Genomic DNA, 17,345 nt, shown 5'->3' with positions numbered 1-17,345 from the left:
CCACCAGCTGCCAGCAGAGGGCGACGCAGCACAGACTGCAAAACTGGTTCTGAATAAAGAAACTTTAATAGCGTCTAAACGGTTCATCATATGACTCTGAGACACGTTGCATTTTATGAGGTGCCTCCTTCACAACAAACTACAGCGCTTATATGGCTATTTTACAAGCCACTACATTGTGGTGGTCCGTTTTTTTTTTTTTTTTTTTGTCTAATAATTTCAATATTTGAACAGGGTAAGGGATTCGGGCTATGCAGACAGCTGCCAGCAGAGGGCGACTGCGTTTCTGCAAAAAAAAAGGCAAATAAATGGTTTATCATTTCTCTCCAAAGTAAGTAATATTTTATCAAGTGTCTCATTCACAGTAAACTACAATTGTTATATGACCTAATTTAACATTATATTTTATTTGTGGTGATCAGTTTTTGTCTAATAATTTCAATATTTGAACAGGGTATGGGGTTCAGGCTATGCAGACAGCTGCCAGCAGAGGGCGACGGCGGCACACAGCGCTACTGGTTCTGTATAAAGAGGTTTTCTCTGCAAACAAAACAGAAGAGAAAATAAAGAACTTCAGCAGCAACTGGGTTGTATTGTATTAAGTGCATTCTTCACAAGAAGCTATAAATATTATATGTCCATAACTTTCACTTAATTGCGGTGGGCATTTTTTGTCTAATAACTTCCATCGCATCAGAACGGTGAACAGAGGCTGCATTTACCGCCAGCTGCCAGCAGAGGGCGGCACAGACTACAAAACTGGTTCAGTATAAAGAGGCTGAATAAAGAAACTTTAACAGCGTCTAAACGGTTCATCATATGTCTCCAACAGAAGCTGTATCCGATGCCTCCTTTACAACAACCTACAACTCTAGTATGGCCATTTTCACATTCCTCTAAGTTGTGGTTCTCGGTTTTTGTCTAATAACTACAAAATAAACAGAATGTGAACAGTTTAGGGACCAGCCTGTACCGCCAGCTGCCAGCAGAGGGCGATGGCGGCACACAGCGCTGCTGGTTCTGTATAAAGAGGTTTTCTCTGCAAACAAAAAAGAAAAATGTTAAATAGTTTAACTGTTGATCATGTGTCTCTAAGGTGCCTCTTTTACAACAAAATACAACTCTTATATGCTCATCTGTACATTGTACTAAATTGTGGTGTAAAGGGTCAGTCTGTGCCGCCAGCTGCCAGCAGAGGGCGACAGGCACAGACTGGCGGTACAGAGCTTCTCACTGCGAACAGAACAGAGAAGAAAAGAGAAGAGAATAAAAACAGCTCCAAACTAAAGGAGAAGAGAAGCAGAGCTGAAGAGAGGAGAGAAAACTCCCATCTTTATTTAAGATTCATAAAAGCTGAACAATAAAGCAGCTTCCTCTCTCATGAGAGGAGGGTTCAGTAAAATACAGCGGAGCTGCGGGGCTTGTTTCTGTACCCCAACCTCTGAGTAACACTCACATCTTTCCCATTGGTTCCTCACACTACCTATTTACATATAGGGCGGAGCCTCCCTTCTCGCTCCGTCAGTGAGCTGTTCTTCCCCCTGGGTCCTAGCGCCAAAAATTAGAGTCCAGCGTGTTCAGCTTTATTAAGCTACAGTGAACTAAAGTGTTCTTGTAGATTCACTAATGATCAGTACACTTAAAGAGCGCTAGAATTAAACTATTTTGATGGTAGTTTTTAGATTAGGTTTTACAACTGAGTTTATTAGAAACATTCTAAAATATACATGAAATATATTAACATTAATATTCCAGTTTCCAGTCCTGGATTTCTTTTGTATGTAATTGTATGAGCCTCTCATTAAAAGTTAATTAGAGGAATGTCAGTCGAAGCCGATCTGTAGATGAGTTACTTTCAGTTCAACACCCAGTTTCACTATTTTAAATAAGCTCCGACTAAATAACAGTACAGATCTGAAATGTTAGTTTTGTTGATTATATTGAGTTATCATGTTAATCTTACAGCCTTACAATCTTACAACCAATGATAGAGTAATCATTGAGTAATGACTGTAAATAATAATAATAATAATTATTACTATATAATTAATAATAAATATGATTGTGCTGTTCTTTTAATATGTAGTTATTGTTTTTAAATGATAAAAATAATAGTAAAAGGTTTCATCAAAAAGCGGCACCGCCCACCCCTTAACAAAGGCGCAGGAGGGAGGCTCTGGACTGCGCCCCCTACTGGCACAGGTAAGCGACACTAGATTCTCTAAGGCAGGGTTCTTGCGTCCAAACTCGTGAACCTTTGCCTAGTATATACGCTTACCAGTGTCAGGAGGGGGCAGAGCCGGGAGTCGAGCCCACGACTCGTGGCTCCATTACTTCCAGGTCCTGCACCTTCACCACTGGGCTGACGGGCGGCGCCGACTGTGACATCATTTTATTCCTTATAAGGTTTATAAGCGCTGTATCCTATAACAAGTAACACCTGATTAACTGTTTGTAGATGATCTAATTATATATAAATAATCTTATAGCACGAGCACAACGGATAATAATTCATGTTTATATTATTTAAATATCGATATAGATCGATTATATATATTTATTATATTTATAGATTCGTGCTAAAACACTCAGACCTGCTGCACGGACTGCACTGACCATAGGCGACTCCGCGGGGGTTGAGGGGAGGATGCAGATCCTTTAGCGCTGCTTCTCACTCTGTGCACTTCACATATTAGCAGTTGCACCCTTACACTCCTATAGGTCACCATGGCCCAGTCCCAAATCACTCCCTACACTCTGCAGTTCTCCTCAAAGTCTACTCTTTTTAGTATCAACAGCGAGCAGCGCAATAAGTCAGGAGCCCTTCAGAGCGCGTGTTTTTAAACATGGTATTTGGGACACAGCCCATTTCTCCTCCTTCATGCCCTCGTCGCGCTGTCAGTCGACAGTAACGTGAACACCATGGACATCACGAGATATTTGAAGAAGAGAGAAACAGCCAGTCCCCAGGATCAGCCGGAGAACACAGTGCTGTTTCAGCTTCATGTAGGTTTAGAAGGACAGCAGTATTTACAGTAATAGAGCTGTAGATGCTCACTGTAACGGTATGAAGGTCACTTTAACGTTAGACTGATGTCAGCTAGCAAGCTAATGTTACTGGTACAGATCATGGTGATCCGCTGTTCACTAGCTAGCAAATGTGGAGATCAGTAGGACACTCTGTCTGTATGAAGCTGATGATCTTCGGACGGCTGAAATGTGGTCAAAGTCAAAGTATGAAAGCAAACTGGAATCAGTGACTAATAACTGGAGCCGTGTGTTGATCTGTAAGAGGAGGTGAAGGTTTTATAGATGTTAGATATTGTGGAAGAATTCTACAATAATCTCTACAGAAATCCTGCAGTTTCTTATCGTATTACTCCATTTCTTCTAGTCAGGAATTCACTGAAATATGGAATAATAAAGCACAAACTGCAGGATTTGTGTTTATTGCTGTGCTGTAAAGTTCTTCTGCAGCTCTCTAGAATAAGTTCACTGTCCAGAACTGAATTCTGAGGAGGTGGGTGGTGATCATCCTGACCTCACTAGCACTATTTTCTCTGAATGTAAATCCTCTCAGCAGTGCTCCAGAATCTAGTAGAAAACCTTCCCCAGACAGCAGAGACATTTACTTCTGCAAAAGCTGGATGAAGTCTTTTTAAGGATAAAGGAGAGTGAATGAACACTCAGTAGTAAAACCACAGATGACCCTGAGAATGCTGAGAATGACCCATCACCCAAGTAATACCTGCTCTGTGGTGATCTTGTGGGGTCCTGTGGGGTCCTGAACATTGAAGAACAGGGTGAAAGGAGGATAAGAAAGTGTGCAGAGAAACAGATGGTCTGTAATTATAGAAGTACACAGTGCTCCTATATGGTGAGTGGAGCTGATCTAATGGGCAATGAGTGTAGAAACAAGGAGGAGGTGTTAGTTATGGACAGTCGGTGTGTATAATATGTATGTAATAACTTAGGAAAACTAGGTTCTCTTAAACTCGTACTCGCAGAGAGACTGTAAACATCATCTCTCTCTCTGTTTCAGTCTTAGCCATGACCTCAGACCCCAAACAGACAGAGATCCCAGGAGATGAGGATGACGTTCACTACTCCAGTGTTCAGTTCAAACCTTCTCACACACAGGAAGAGTCTCCAGCCTCCACCTCCAGACCTTTTCTAGAGCAGATGAGCAGGATGTTCAGCACACACACTCCTGCCCCCCAGTGAGTAAACCCTGCCATTACATTGACACTCATTCTGGACTGCTGTAGTACGTTATGTTTATCTAGAACGTCTCCATGTTCTACAGGGTTCTGTTGCTGTAGGCTGAGTGAGAGACACCATCCAACAGCTGTGTGCACAAAAACCACGTCTCGTGTTGATTCAGTAACGGACAGAGCATTTTATTATTAAATGAGGAGCAATTCTTTAAGCTGTTATACGGAACTGGTGGCAATCCTAACACTGCTACTTTACATCAAGTCAAAGTGTCAAAGTGTCAGTCAAAGAAATAAACTCTCAGCAGTGAATGTGTAGAGTCAACAATACTGCTAATAATGAAACTCAGACAAAGCCGTGAATGCTCCTGCTCTCTGTTCATATGGCAGCATCAGTGTGTTCTTTTATCAGGTGGCAGAAACAACCCGGCTGTGTAGGAGCTGAGACAGAGGAGAGGCAGGTGGGGAGGCTGTCTGATGTTAGGCTGATGATGAACTGGTTCATCAGTGTGTTTGAAATGAGAGCTTGGAATAGACACATGGTGTCTCACTGTTCTTATGGCAGCATCAGTGTGTTCCTTTATCAGGTGACAGGTAGCAGTTTGTTATTAGCTACATTTAACATATTAAACAATTCCTTAATTAACATATTCCTGAATTCAGTCCAGACTAAAAGTCTAAATCTCAATCCCTGAATAGTTTAGTTTTTTGATGATGAATGTTTACTTGTTTAGATGTTCTATCAGGAAGCAGAGAAACGCCATCTGAAGCAGACAGTTCTGTTTCCTCAGAAGAGAAGGTTTCTGCTGTTACTGCTATTGTAGTGGAGTCTGGAAGTCTGATTTTTATCTGGACGTTTGTCCGTGTTTGGTCATTACTTCACCTACATTAGCCTCATAGCTCCAGTGCAAAACCTCTATTGATGAGAGAGAGACTGATGTAGTTTAATTAGAGTTTATTAGATGTTGCTGTTTCCTGCAGAATTAAGTGGTTAAGATGTAAACAGAGTCATTCAGAGTGGTTTGGTGTGAAATGCTCCGTTCTAGAGAAACTTACAGAGTCAGAACTGTTCACAGTGGAGGTGATGGGAACCCGACGTCTGAAGGGCGGTGTGAGTGGTGCCTACAGGAGAAACACTGAGACAAGGACTGCGACAACAGAGAAGGGATATTGCTGCTGCTGCACGTGGTCCGAGGACCTGGAGCACGCAGACAATGATCCACACCCGGGTCTCCATGGCAACCATGTCACAAAGTGACACCACCTCCCTTCACCGGACTCCCCAGTGGTTGCCCAGACACCGGGGTGCACCTCACGTTTAACCCTGGTGGCTGGACTCTAAGAGGGGGACTTTGGTGAGAGGAAGGTGGGGTTGCTGGGTCGCCTGACCGTTCATGCTGGGTTCTCTACCTCTGATCACAGACAGCTGCTGCTTGTTCAGGAAGGAGCACCCGCAGCATAAAAGCTCAGCTCTCGTCGGCACGGGAGAGAGGACACTCGCTGATGGAGCTTTTAGAGGCATTCCACTCTTCAGACGTCTGGTTCCCATCACCTCCACTGTGAACAGTTCTGACTCTGTAAGTTTCTCTAGAACGAAGCATTTCACACCAAACCACTCTGAATGACTTTACTTACATCTCAACCACTGAATTCTGCAGAAATGTTAGAAATGATGGACGTCTCTGTTGATCATCACTGGAGCATCTGTTCTTCATTATTCTGCTGGTTTCATCTGTATATTTAAAAAAGGAGACACAAAAACTTCATTAATAATCAAACTCATTAATAATAAAGTCTTTGATCATCATAAAGTATATTTTTCATTTGTTTAAAGATCACTTTCTTCTTCTTACCTGCTCTTGGTGATGATGTCCATGACTGATCTTTTGTCTCTTGATGACACAAATCTGTCCACCATCTTCACACAGTCCTCGTGGCTCCCCAGAAATCTCAGGGTGTTTCGAGCATGGAGTCTGTGGAGGAAGAATGATAAAAGGTCATTTTCAGTGCTGGCTGGTGAAGAAAGCATGCTGATGGGTTCAGTTCTGACCCAATAGGTGTAAAAACAAGCAACTGCTTACCTCACTTCCTGTGCAGAGTCCAGGGCCAGTTTGCTGACGGCGGTCAAGAACCTGCTGGTGAATTCCTTCCTGCTGGTCAGCACACGAGAAGCCCCCAACTTGTGAGAGAGCTTCTCCAGATGCAGTGCAGTGCATCTTCTCACTGCTGCGTTTCTGTGGCTGGAGAGAGGAGAGTGAACACAGTAAGATACACATCCAGCGTTTACACACAGGTGAACTCTAGACTCACCTTCTAGCAAGATCTTCTCCAAAATGTAGGAAGAGACTCAGCCGTACATCAGTGCTGCCAGTTTGTACTGTGGCTTTAGAATGACCACTGATATTGATCACATGACCACTACATTTAGTTTACAGTTCAAATCTATTAATGAATATGGAATGTTTTGTTTACCTGAATCCACCAGCCAGTAGAGCGTGCAGGACCCGGTCAGGCGAGCAGGTCTGCACCATCGTGCTAAGGGCCATCTCCACATCCTCTCTGATGAAGTGGCTGGACTCCCCAGCCCTGTGCAGAAGGACACAGGCAGTGCCCTCCACCTCCTTGTCCATCTTCCGCTGCAGGTGGGCGTACAGGTGGGACAGGGTGGTCATGGCGGCACGAGACACCATGGAGCGCAGGTTCTTCACCTGAGACAGTGGAGACAAAAGAAGCACAGTGAGCCTCTGTCTCTAACTCAACCACTGACACTTGCTTTAGCATTAATTAGAATAATGTCATTACAGAAGCTGTTGTCCAGAGTGTGTATGAAGTGTGGGTCTTACCTCCTTGATGAGGGCCAAGCAGACGTCATGTAGCTCAGGCAGAAGAACCTCGGCATGGTGTTCCGCCAGAGCGCGCAGCAATTTCAGCCCCTCCATCTTCCTCTCCCTGTTTCAAAAGCAAGACATTAGAATGAGGTGAACACGCCTGGAAGGTGGTGTTATTACAGTAGGAATGATAAAGACTGATTCAGTCAATACACTGAACATTTAACAACAGAGGAGCAGCAGTAGATGGAGATCATTGGGAATTCTCTTCAGACACTTTATAGACTCTCATGTTTAGAAGATTCCATCACTAATTTTATCTGGATACTCCAAAGCATTTTAGTTGTATATTCTCAGGTAACTTCAGCTATTCTAACTCTAGTCTGAGCACTAATCTAAAACACATCACTGCTCCATTAGAACTGGATCTTAATTCTGAATGATCAGTGGAAGGGTGGTGGGTCTACTTCAGCTCAGTAAAGACATACCATTCCTCATCCTGCAGCAGGTTAAATGCCTGGCCGAGTGCCAGCTCAGGCCTGTCAAGGGGCTGCTCACTAGTCAGGGCTGGGATCTCCAGCACCTCTCTTCTTCCCTGACTACCTTCAGCAAGGTGTGGAGCAGCCCTGTTGTTGACAGGCTCCTTGCTGGTTTCTGCTCCCCTACTCTGTCTAACCACGGACACATCTGGAGCAGCTGTTTGTCTTGTAGCCTCGTCTTTGATGTCTGTCCTCCTCTCCTGACTAAGTCCAGCTTCCACTGGACACTTCCTCTGCCTACCTAGGCCTACCCACCTGGGGATCTTGCTACCTGTGATTAAATGAACCCTTATTAAATATGACTTATATATGTTTCTAATTTGTAATATAGAGAAATTGTGTTTCTGAGCTATATGGAGTTTGTGGGGATGCTGCATATGACTCCTGAGATGTAAACACTCTAGGTTAAAGACAATAGACTATTTCAGTACTGGAACTCACCTGGTGCGTCGTAGGCCTTGTTCTCTTTCTTATCCACCTTAGGTTGAGCAGCAGCAGGTGGAGGAACGGGTGTGTGGACCAATGGGCGTGAAAGAAAGTCCTCAAATGAGAAAGGGTTCCCATAGGCCCTGTTCCCATCCTGAACACTAATGTTCAGACCCCTCAGTCTCGGAAACCGGCTGGTTTTGGCAGCAGCAGGTAGAGGGACAGGCGTGTGAAGAGGCAGTAATTTGAGGTTCTCCTCAACCCTGATGGAAGAGCGTTTCTGCTCTACAGCCACCTGTGAGGCATGAGCTCTGCACCGAACCCTCTGCCTTATTGGAGGCAAAGTAGAGGGTGGTGAAGGTGTCATGCTGGATTCCCCCACATTGAGGCCAGTGTGATTTGATGGCTGATCACGGCCATGGATTCGTCTGAAGATAGCCTCCTGAACTTCCTCATGTCTGACATTTGGGTCGTGCATCATGAGTCTCATTTTCTCCATATACTCCTGCCGCTTCCTCCTAATGCTCTCTCGAAGGGAGGGGGCAAGAATAATGGGTCCATCTTCAGGACTGTTTGGCTTCATCTCTGGAAGTAATTCCTGTAGATCCTGATGAGAAGTCTTCTGAGATGTGCTCTCCTCCACAGTCACACATCTACTGATTACAGTACTGAGAGACCAGCCATTAAATATGGAACGTTACGTGGGCGTGACTCTATTATGACGTCACAGATCGGGGCGTGGTTCTCTGCTGCCTCCACACTATTAGGAGTGAAATATTAGGAGTGTATCATCCAGGGTTGGCTGGAAACACAATGCATGTAACAGTTTTCTGTAATCAGGATAGAAAAAAGTCCAGTTCCAGAGGAAAGAGGCAGTAATCAGATTCCAGCTCCATTCTAAAAACAGTGGGATTACTAACAGAACTACAGTAAACACTCATCACTCTGCTGATTCTCTTGTCTTTCTTCATATCTAGGAGCTAAATTTGGGGCTTAAATGCAGATTTTGCTGAGATTTGATTTCTTTAATGAGAGTTTAGCACTTTCCACAGCGCGCTGTCTCCCTTCAAGCCCCGCCTTATTTCCTAAACCATCCAATCACTGCTTAGCAACCGTTGTTATGCAGGACTCCTTCAGCGCTGTTCAGCTCGAGCTCCTGTTTCCGCGGATAGAGTTTGAAGGTGAAGCTCCAGTTCTAGTCATAAGATGTGTCTGGGGGACACAGAGAGCCTGACAGACTGAAGGAGGCTGTTTTCTCCCCGTTTCCAAAAACAACAGCTCATTTGAAAAAGTCAGCTCTGGACTCGTCTGTGGTAAACCTCCCCATGAGCTGAACACACACACCTTAACCAGAGACAGCTGTGTTCACTCAGAGGTGAGTCGTTTGATCTGCTGTTTAGTTGCTAATTTGAGCTGCTTTGACTGAATAAGAAGCTGTGTATGAAAGCACTTGTGGAAAAAGTCGTAGAACCCAGGCGTAGTTTTAGCGGACATGCTAAAAGTTCCTCTTGCTGAAGCGTTCAAATCTTTCTTTACTTGAAATGGATGAGCTGCTTTTACCACGTTGGCTTTGCAGTAACTTTCTGCAGTAGATGAAGTAAATGAGCTCCTCCAGCTGAAGCCCAGTAGAGCAGCAGGGACATCTGATGTCTTCACACATTGCTGCCCCCCAGTGGTCAGATCAGGTCATTACATCTGTGATTGGAAGATGTGTTGGTTGATTCTCTGCTTTGGTTTTATTATTGTTCAGATTGTAAAGCATTAATCCATTATTGTAGGCTGTGTTCAATCATCTCTTCATGTTTTAAAGCTCCATCCTCTCCCTGCTGTCACTGCAGTGTTGTAGAAGAGCAGATGCTGCACAGTGGAGGAACCAGGAAGAAATAAGCATTAAAAACTAAACCAAAAGCTGCTTCACAATTTTATTTCTGATGGTCTTTTTGTAAAACACTGTTCAGAGTAATAAATCACACAAGGTGAAGCAGAAACAGATAAATATCAGCAAATCTAACCAATTACATTAAATGATAAAAAAAAAGTGCAGAAGAATAAAAATATGAATCTTTTAAAACAGTTTCTCACTGAATGAAATTAATGAAATGTGCTGAACATAAAACATATGAATGTAAAATAAACTGAATTGAAGATGAGAATGAAGTGTTTCTAACATGTAAATCTGCTTTAGAGCCTCTAAAGTCTGTTAATACTGGACTCTGATTTCCTCTTTTGGGCAGTACCCGTAGAGGACAGGAGGGGGAGCCACTGTTACAGTTATTTGGTCAGTCTGACCGCAGTCTCTGCTCTCCTCCAGTGTGTGAGAATGAGGTTAAACTGCAGCTATATTTGTAGACAATCACTTAAACCGACCATTTCAGCTCTGACCATGACCTCTGAACCCAAAAGGAGAGAAGTGTCAGATGATCAGAAGGACAGGGCTCTCCCAGGCATCTTCATTGCCCTCTACATTTAGCCTGAAGACTTCATTAGTCAGTTTGAATATGAAAGGTCAGGCATTCAATATTCAATAATGTACCAATAACAGTTTCTGTGTGGAGATGCTGACCTTGAAGCCCTGAGGCCTGAAAAGCCTTAAACTGGGTGTCTTGTGGGGAGTCAATCTACATAAACAAAGATTTGACTCTAGAAATAACTTCATTATGAATAAATGACTCTTAATCTTGGGTACAGCTCATGTAAGAAGTTCCCTCTCCAATCACAAGGCTGATGTGGCTTGTTCTGCTCACACCTTTAAACGTTCTCCACCGTTTCACCTCTAAAGCTAAAGCTAACCCAACCACTCAGAACTCCCAGAATTCAGTTCAGAGTCTCTGTTCAGGTTTATCAGCACAGACTGATTTTGGCCTTCTAAAAATCTCCAGTAAAATAAAGGGATTATTGATGGTCAGTCACCTGGTAAAAACTGAGGAGTGTTTATGAACATTGATTAAAAGTCTGGAAGAGCCGAGACTGAACGTCAGTCACGTGACTGATTCCAGAAGAATACACAGCTTTTCAGCTTCAGCTAAACGGTCACTGCAGACACTCTGTGTGTTCGACTGATGTGTTGAACACGGGACTGGGAGTAAAGAAGGGTAAATGTTCTCACTCTAATGACTGATGGTGTGAAAAGCTGCTCTCTCGCCTTCTTGACTCTTTGACTTCCTGTTTCAGGACCAGTTACCAAAGATACCAGCATTAGTGAGTTAGTGTACAGCTGCATGCAGAACTTTGAGCACCCCTGGTCAGATTACATGATTTTATTGATTTGAACTGAAAATAAGTTCAGATTCTGTACAGAGACACTTCTGCACTTTTTAATACACACTTACTGATTATATACTGAACTGATCTCACACCTGACTGACCAGAACTCCTAAACACAGAGACAGAGAACTGAAGTCCAGATGTACTGTCTGATGCTGGACACAGGCGAGGTCAAGCCTGAAATCAGGACATTTCTAGCTCCTACTTTAAATGCAATAAGAGAAAAGCTGAATGTACTTGAATGTATTTATAATCACTCAAGAATATAAAAACAGGAAGAGGCTAAAGGAGGAGGTGTGATGACCGCATGCACAAACAGGTCTTCCGGGTCTCGGCCTGCTTTGCTCACTAGTAAGATCAGAAGGTACGAGGACAGGGTGAGTAACAGCACACTAATCTGAGATGAACTCAGTTACAGCTGGGAGCTAAAAGAGTGAGTCTGATTGATCATTTATTTTAGTCAGAGTTTGTTCTTTTCTTCTTTATTAGTGAAATTTTCTCTAATCTACTCTCTGAATCTATCGGCTACTGATCAGACCCTCGAGTATCAGCGGTCATGTCTTACCAGATGTCAGGAGGTTTTACAGCAGCAGTGATCCTCGTCTTATTAGCAGGTAAACTTTTACATTTTACTGTGTTTATGTGCTTGTGTTTTACTACAGTAACTGTGTGTAGATGAAAACACCAGTCTGGTTAAAGGTGCAATAGAATGCATTAGAAAGCAGGAGTATCTGAAGTGGTTCTTTGGTGTGTAAATAGAAAGTATGTGACTTTGGTTGGGGACAGATGTGGTTTTACAAACCTATTTACAATCCTGTGTTTTGGCCTCAGATTAAAAAAAACTTTATGGAGGGCTTGTGAATAATTTGATAAGCTCTGCTCTGATTGGCTGTTTTTGTCACCATATGGGCTCACACAATAGCCACAGAGCATACCATACACTCTAATACCAGCACAGCTTTGTTTTTAGCACTCCGACAAGAGGATTGTAAATATTTTAGCGTCTGTACATTTCAGACAACCCTCTTGTGTCTCTAGATTGTAGACTGTAGCACTGTGCCGTTTTGAGAATGTTTGGTATTTGAGTGTTAATTGGTGGAATGCATTTAAAATTGTGATTTATTTAAATATTTAACAAACAAAGTAAGTTGTGAGTCCTGGAGAACAGCATGGGTCAGAGGATAGAGTCCTAATTACTGTTGCCAAATGTGTACATCATCAAATCTGCTCAAACTACAGTTAGAAATGCACCTCGGTCAGACTGCCACAATCTGAGCTGTTGATGTTGGCTGGAGTTGGCTGCCCACCTCTCTGGATGTGTGTGTGCTCACTGCCCCTAGTTCAGTAGTGTGTATGTGTATGTGTGTTCACTACCACAGATGGGTAAAATGCGGAGGACACATTTCGCTGTACATAGTACAGTGACAAATATGTGCACCTTTACCTTTACCTTTTTTACTTTTATAAAAATGTGATCTCTCCCAATATTCAACAGAACTGCAGCAATCATCCAGAAATGCACATTATGGGTGTTTGTATTCTAACCCATGTTGAGCTCCACATCCACTATTTTACACTGTTCTGTTGCTCTGTGGTTATCACATGATCGTACCACCACCCAGCTTCACACATTACTGTGTTGTCACCCATAGCAACAGCAGCAGTACTAACCACACTGTGGTCACTCTGCCAGTAAGAGCACAAGAGTTTCACCCCTCATATCTGAATGTGTGTGTGTGTGTGTGTGTGTGTGTGTGTGTGTGTGTGTGTGTGTGTGTGTGCGCGTGTGTGTTGCAGGAGTTGGGGCTCAGAACAGTGTAACTCTCTCCTCTCAGAGTCTCTGTGCTGTTACTGGATCTACAGTAAAAATCTCCTGCAAATATACAACACCTGATTCCTCCAGTGTCAGAGAGAGAGAGTGGTATCAGATCCACAGCTCTGATGGAGAAGAACGAGTCCTGAGCAAAGATCCAGTATTCTCAGCGCGAGTTTCTGTAAGTACATGGGGGAATGGATGTGAGCTGACAGTGAGGGATGTGAGAGTGAGCGACTCTGGAGTTTATAACTTTAGATTTAGAACATCAAGCAGTATCTGGATATCAGCCTCATCTGGAGTTCAGCTCACTGTTACAGGTACACACACACACACACACACACACACACACACACACACACTCGCTCACTCAGAGTCTCTGTGCTTTCACATTAGATGTGATTTTAAAAATGTTTCAATATAATTTGTGTGTATGTGTGTGTGTAGATTTGCAGGTGGAGGTGGATCCTCAGACTGTAGGACAGAGGCAGGTGAAACTGACGTGTAGCTCCTCCTGCAGCCTCGGTACAAACCTGTACTACTACTGGTACAGGAACGGACAGCGTCGGACTTCTGGATATGATGCCTCCATTGTGCTCGACTCCACCAGACCATCTGATGAGGGCAGCTACTATTGTGAGGTGTACATCAGCAGTCAGTGGAACTGGTCTCCTGCAGTGTGTAAGTTTCAGTAAAAACTATGATAAACTATAATCTAGTTATTATTTTCCTTCATGTTCTGTCAGTGATCTGCTCTAAAGAAAGAGCTTTTAAACCATTTCACCCATTTCACTACTATGGGTGTATGAACAGATTTTTGAAGGGGACACTCACTTTCTTTAAAAATGTATTTTGCCCAAACACTTATTTACTCAAACAATAAAACCATATAAAAGATGAAAAGATGACGTGTAAATGTGATCATGATCAGCAGCCTCTGGAGCTACAGGCACATGTTCCGCTAGAGCTACTGCTTCTGTAACAGTGTTTGAATCACAGGGAAGTGAAGAAGACATTATTTATAACAGTACACAGTCTAATGCAAAAGTTTGGACACAAGTTTGGCTAATTAACACATTTTGTCTTTATTTATTTTGTTGAAAAGTAGTAAACACAGCCTCTGTAGCTTGGCTAACTGGGTAGTTCCTAAACAGAGCTATTACAGACAACAGTGGTGCCCAAAAAGAGAGTGAATTCAAAACACTACACTGTAACAACTGCTCCTGTATGATAACTGCACTAACAACTACATGAACATAAAGAACTACTGGATCTAAAAATGTTCTCTTTATTTAAATAGTGTAATTACACTCAGTACTGTATGAACACACAGTATTCATCTACTGTACCCAACAACAGTAACATCAGTGAACTGTGCTCCTGCTGCATAAGCTGTCCTCAGACACTACCTCAGCCACTACCCTAAATGATAAAATATATAAATAATAACACAGTTCATCTTTTTATCAAGACTTTTACATTTCCCAGATCAGTTAGTAAAGTTTGAAGTAAACCATAACATTTCTGACTGTAGTTTATCCTTTACTGTATTAATAAACAAATCTTTATAATGGAATCTAAACTAATGGAGTCACTTCACAGCAGACAGACAGACAAAGGACAACCCTACTCAGAGTGTAGTGCTCATCACTGGTATCATTTATTGTGTGTGTGTATGTTCCAGGTGTGCTGGGTGAACAGTGCTGGGGTGTGACTTACACTGCTGAACGTGTGTGTGCCCTGAAAGGATCATCAGTTGATCTCTCCTGCTCTTATAAATTCCCTAGAGGACTCACAGTGACTAAATCAGTGTGGTTCATTAAAAAGCAGAGTGGTGCTGAACCTGTGGATGTGAGAGAGGATGAGGAGTATCAGGGACGAGTGCAGAACAGACAGAGCTCCCAGAATGACTGTAGTATGATAATCACTGACCTGAGAGAGGGAGACGCTCAGACCTACAGATTCAGATTCTACACTGATGATCCTGGAGGCAAATATACTGGCAGACCTGGAGTCACTCTGTCTGTCACAGGTAGAGCTGCACTCTATTAAATAAGTTTAGTTTATTAATTATTAATATTCTGTAAATGAAAAGAACACCAGACCTTGTTTAAACTCTCCTGCAGATCTGAAGATTACAGTGTCAAACACAGAGAGTAGAGGAAAGCAGCTGACCTGTAGCAGCACCTGCACTCTGCCTGACCACCCCACTTACATCTGGTACAAGAACGGACAGCCTTTATCTAACAGGTACAGCAGATGGCTATATGTGTATGACAATACTGTGGATGCAGGCAGCTACTCCTGCGCTGTAAGAGGATATGAGAAGCTCCGCTCTCCTGCTGTCTGTAAGAACCTCACTGTAAACTTCTCCCTCCTTCTGTCTGATTACAGTAAACTCATATTCAGTGATATCCAGTAGATATGAGACGCTGATGTTTCAGCATTTCTGATTGTAAAACTGATTGATTTTTAATTTCTTTTTGTTTCTTTCAGGTGTTTTTAACCAGAGCAGCTGCTGGAGTGTTTCTTATTCCACACAGACTATCTGCACTCTGATTGGCTTATCAGTGGACATCCACGGATACTACACCTTCCCTCGTCAGCAGCCTGACCCCCAGCCTGCCTGGTACATCAGACTCCACACACAGGACAGAGAGCTGAGTCCTGCAGATGGCCGAGTGGAGTTTTTCAGTGAGAGAGCGAATATGATCACACTGAGACTGAACCATCTCACACAGAGCGACGCAGCAGAATATCTCCTCCGATTTAAAGCCCCCTACTGGAAACACACACACAGCTCTGCTGGTGTCTCTCTCTCTGTCACAGGTAGGAGCCGTGTGTTATGTTTGTCTCTCAGTGTTTATCTGTGTCTGAGCTGTAAAGACATTGATGGGAGTCTGTCACAGGCCTGCAGGTGAAAGTGGAAACTGCTGCAGAGGAACAGACAGTAACACTGATCTGCAGCAGCACCTGCACTCTGCCCAATAACCCCACTTACATCTGGTACAAGAACAGACAGAGTGAGTCTCACTGCAGATCTGCCTCCTGCTCTGTAGCTGTGGTCAGTGGAGTGGTCAACTACAGCTGTGCTGTTGAAGGCCATGAGAGCCTCCTCTCTCCTCCAGTGTGTAAGTGGACATTTCTACACTCACTAATAATCTAATCTTCTATCATTCTACTAATAAGTGAAACATGATTGTTTACCAACTTTCCAACCAGACTCTCCCAGAAACACCAGAGCAGTGCTGGTTCCCTCTGGAGAGAGAGTGGAGGGAGAGTCAGTGACTCTGAGCTGCAGCAGTGATGCAGACCCTCCTGTTCTCTCCTACTCCTGGTTTAAGCAGAGAGCAGCTGCAGACACACCACTGACAACAGGCCAGAATTACAGCATCACCAACATCAGCTCCCAGCACAGCGAACTCTACTACTGCACCGCTCACAACCAGCTAGGACATCACAGCTCTACACCCGTTCATCTGGATGTGAAACGTAAGCAGCTGTAGAATGATGATCAGTTTGGATTACACCCTTTCTTTGATTTAGGGATTTTGTAACATGGCTGATATACTGTATAGTTGTAGTGGGATGTTTTACATACATTTATCATGGACATGAATATCATGACAAACAACTTTAGTAGAAAATATGTTTTTTTATTTGTCCACCTGCTTTATTTTTTTTATCAACACAGGGTCATTGGCTTATGAATTATTTGGTGTTAAATGTCTTTTAATTTGCCTAAACCAATACCTCTTAACTTCCTGTTGGTGATCATGATTGTCTACAGCTGGTAGCTTCTGTCTCCAGGGTTTGGTTGAAAGCAGTCATTGATTTGGCCAACACACAGTACATGGGTGTGTAAGTCCAAGGAGTTCAGTGCAGATCTGAGAAAGATCTTATGTAGACTTACACAAGTGCAGTTTCCGAGATCATCAGTTTAAACAATTATAGGTAAGAACAGCTTATTGGAAGGTGTTGTCACTAGGGTCTGTAAGAAGACCCAAACTGTCACCATCAGCTAAGACGAAAACGGTTCAGATGGTCAGAAACAACATAAGAACCATCAAGGCACAGGCCTGCCATTAACTGGAAGCTGCTGGAACAGCAGGTTTTACATTGGACTTAAAGGTTGCAGTCCACAAAAGAAGGCCCTGCTCCTAAATCAACACCTTTAAAGCTCTTTGCAGCTGAACCACACAGACAAAAGAAAAGCCTTCTGGAGTTGATTGTTCACAGTGACCAGAAGCTTGTTTGGAGA

The 17,345-nt window shown here is 43.2% G+C and overlaps 1 protein-coding gene across 1 annotated transcript in view; it reads left to right on the top strand.

The window, feature by feature from the left end:
* The window catches only part of LOC140547748 (B-cell receptor CD22-like), a 35,233-nt gene extending 18,643 nt beyond the window's left edge, over positions 1-16,590 (top strand). Inside the window, exons 5-9 of the mRNA XM_072670884.1 lie at positions 14,874-15,116; positions 15,211-15,226; positions 15,597-15,609; positions 16,026-16,215; positions 16,307-16,590. Coding sequence (XP_072526985.1) covers positions 14,874-15,116; positions 15,211-15,226; positions 15,597-15,609; positions 16,026-16,215; positions 16,307-16,590 — 746 coding nt within the window. The remainder of the gene's footprint in view (positions 1-14,873; positions 15,117-15,210; positions 15,227-15,596; positions 15,610-16,025; positions 16,216-16,306) is intronic.
* Positions 16,591-17,345: the final 755 nt, after the last annotated feature.

The sequence above is a fragment of the Salminus brasiliensis genome, chromosome 25, assembly GCF_030463535.1.
Source record: "Salminus brasiliensis chromosome 25, fSalBra1.hap2, whole genome shotgun sequence".
Lineage (NCBI taxonomy): Eukaryota > Metazoa > Chordata > Actinopteri > Characiformes > Bryconidae > Salminus > Salminus brasiliensis.
This window is presented reverse-complemented; position numbering and strand designations above follow the sequence as displayed.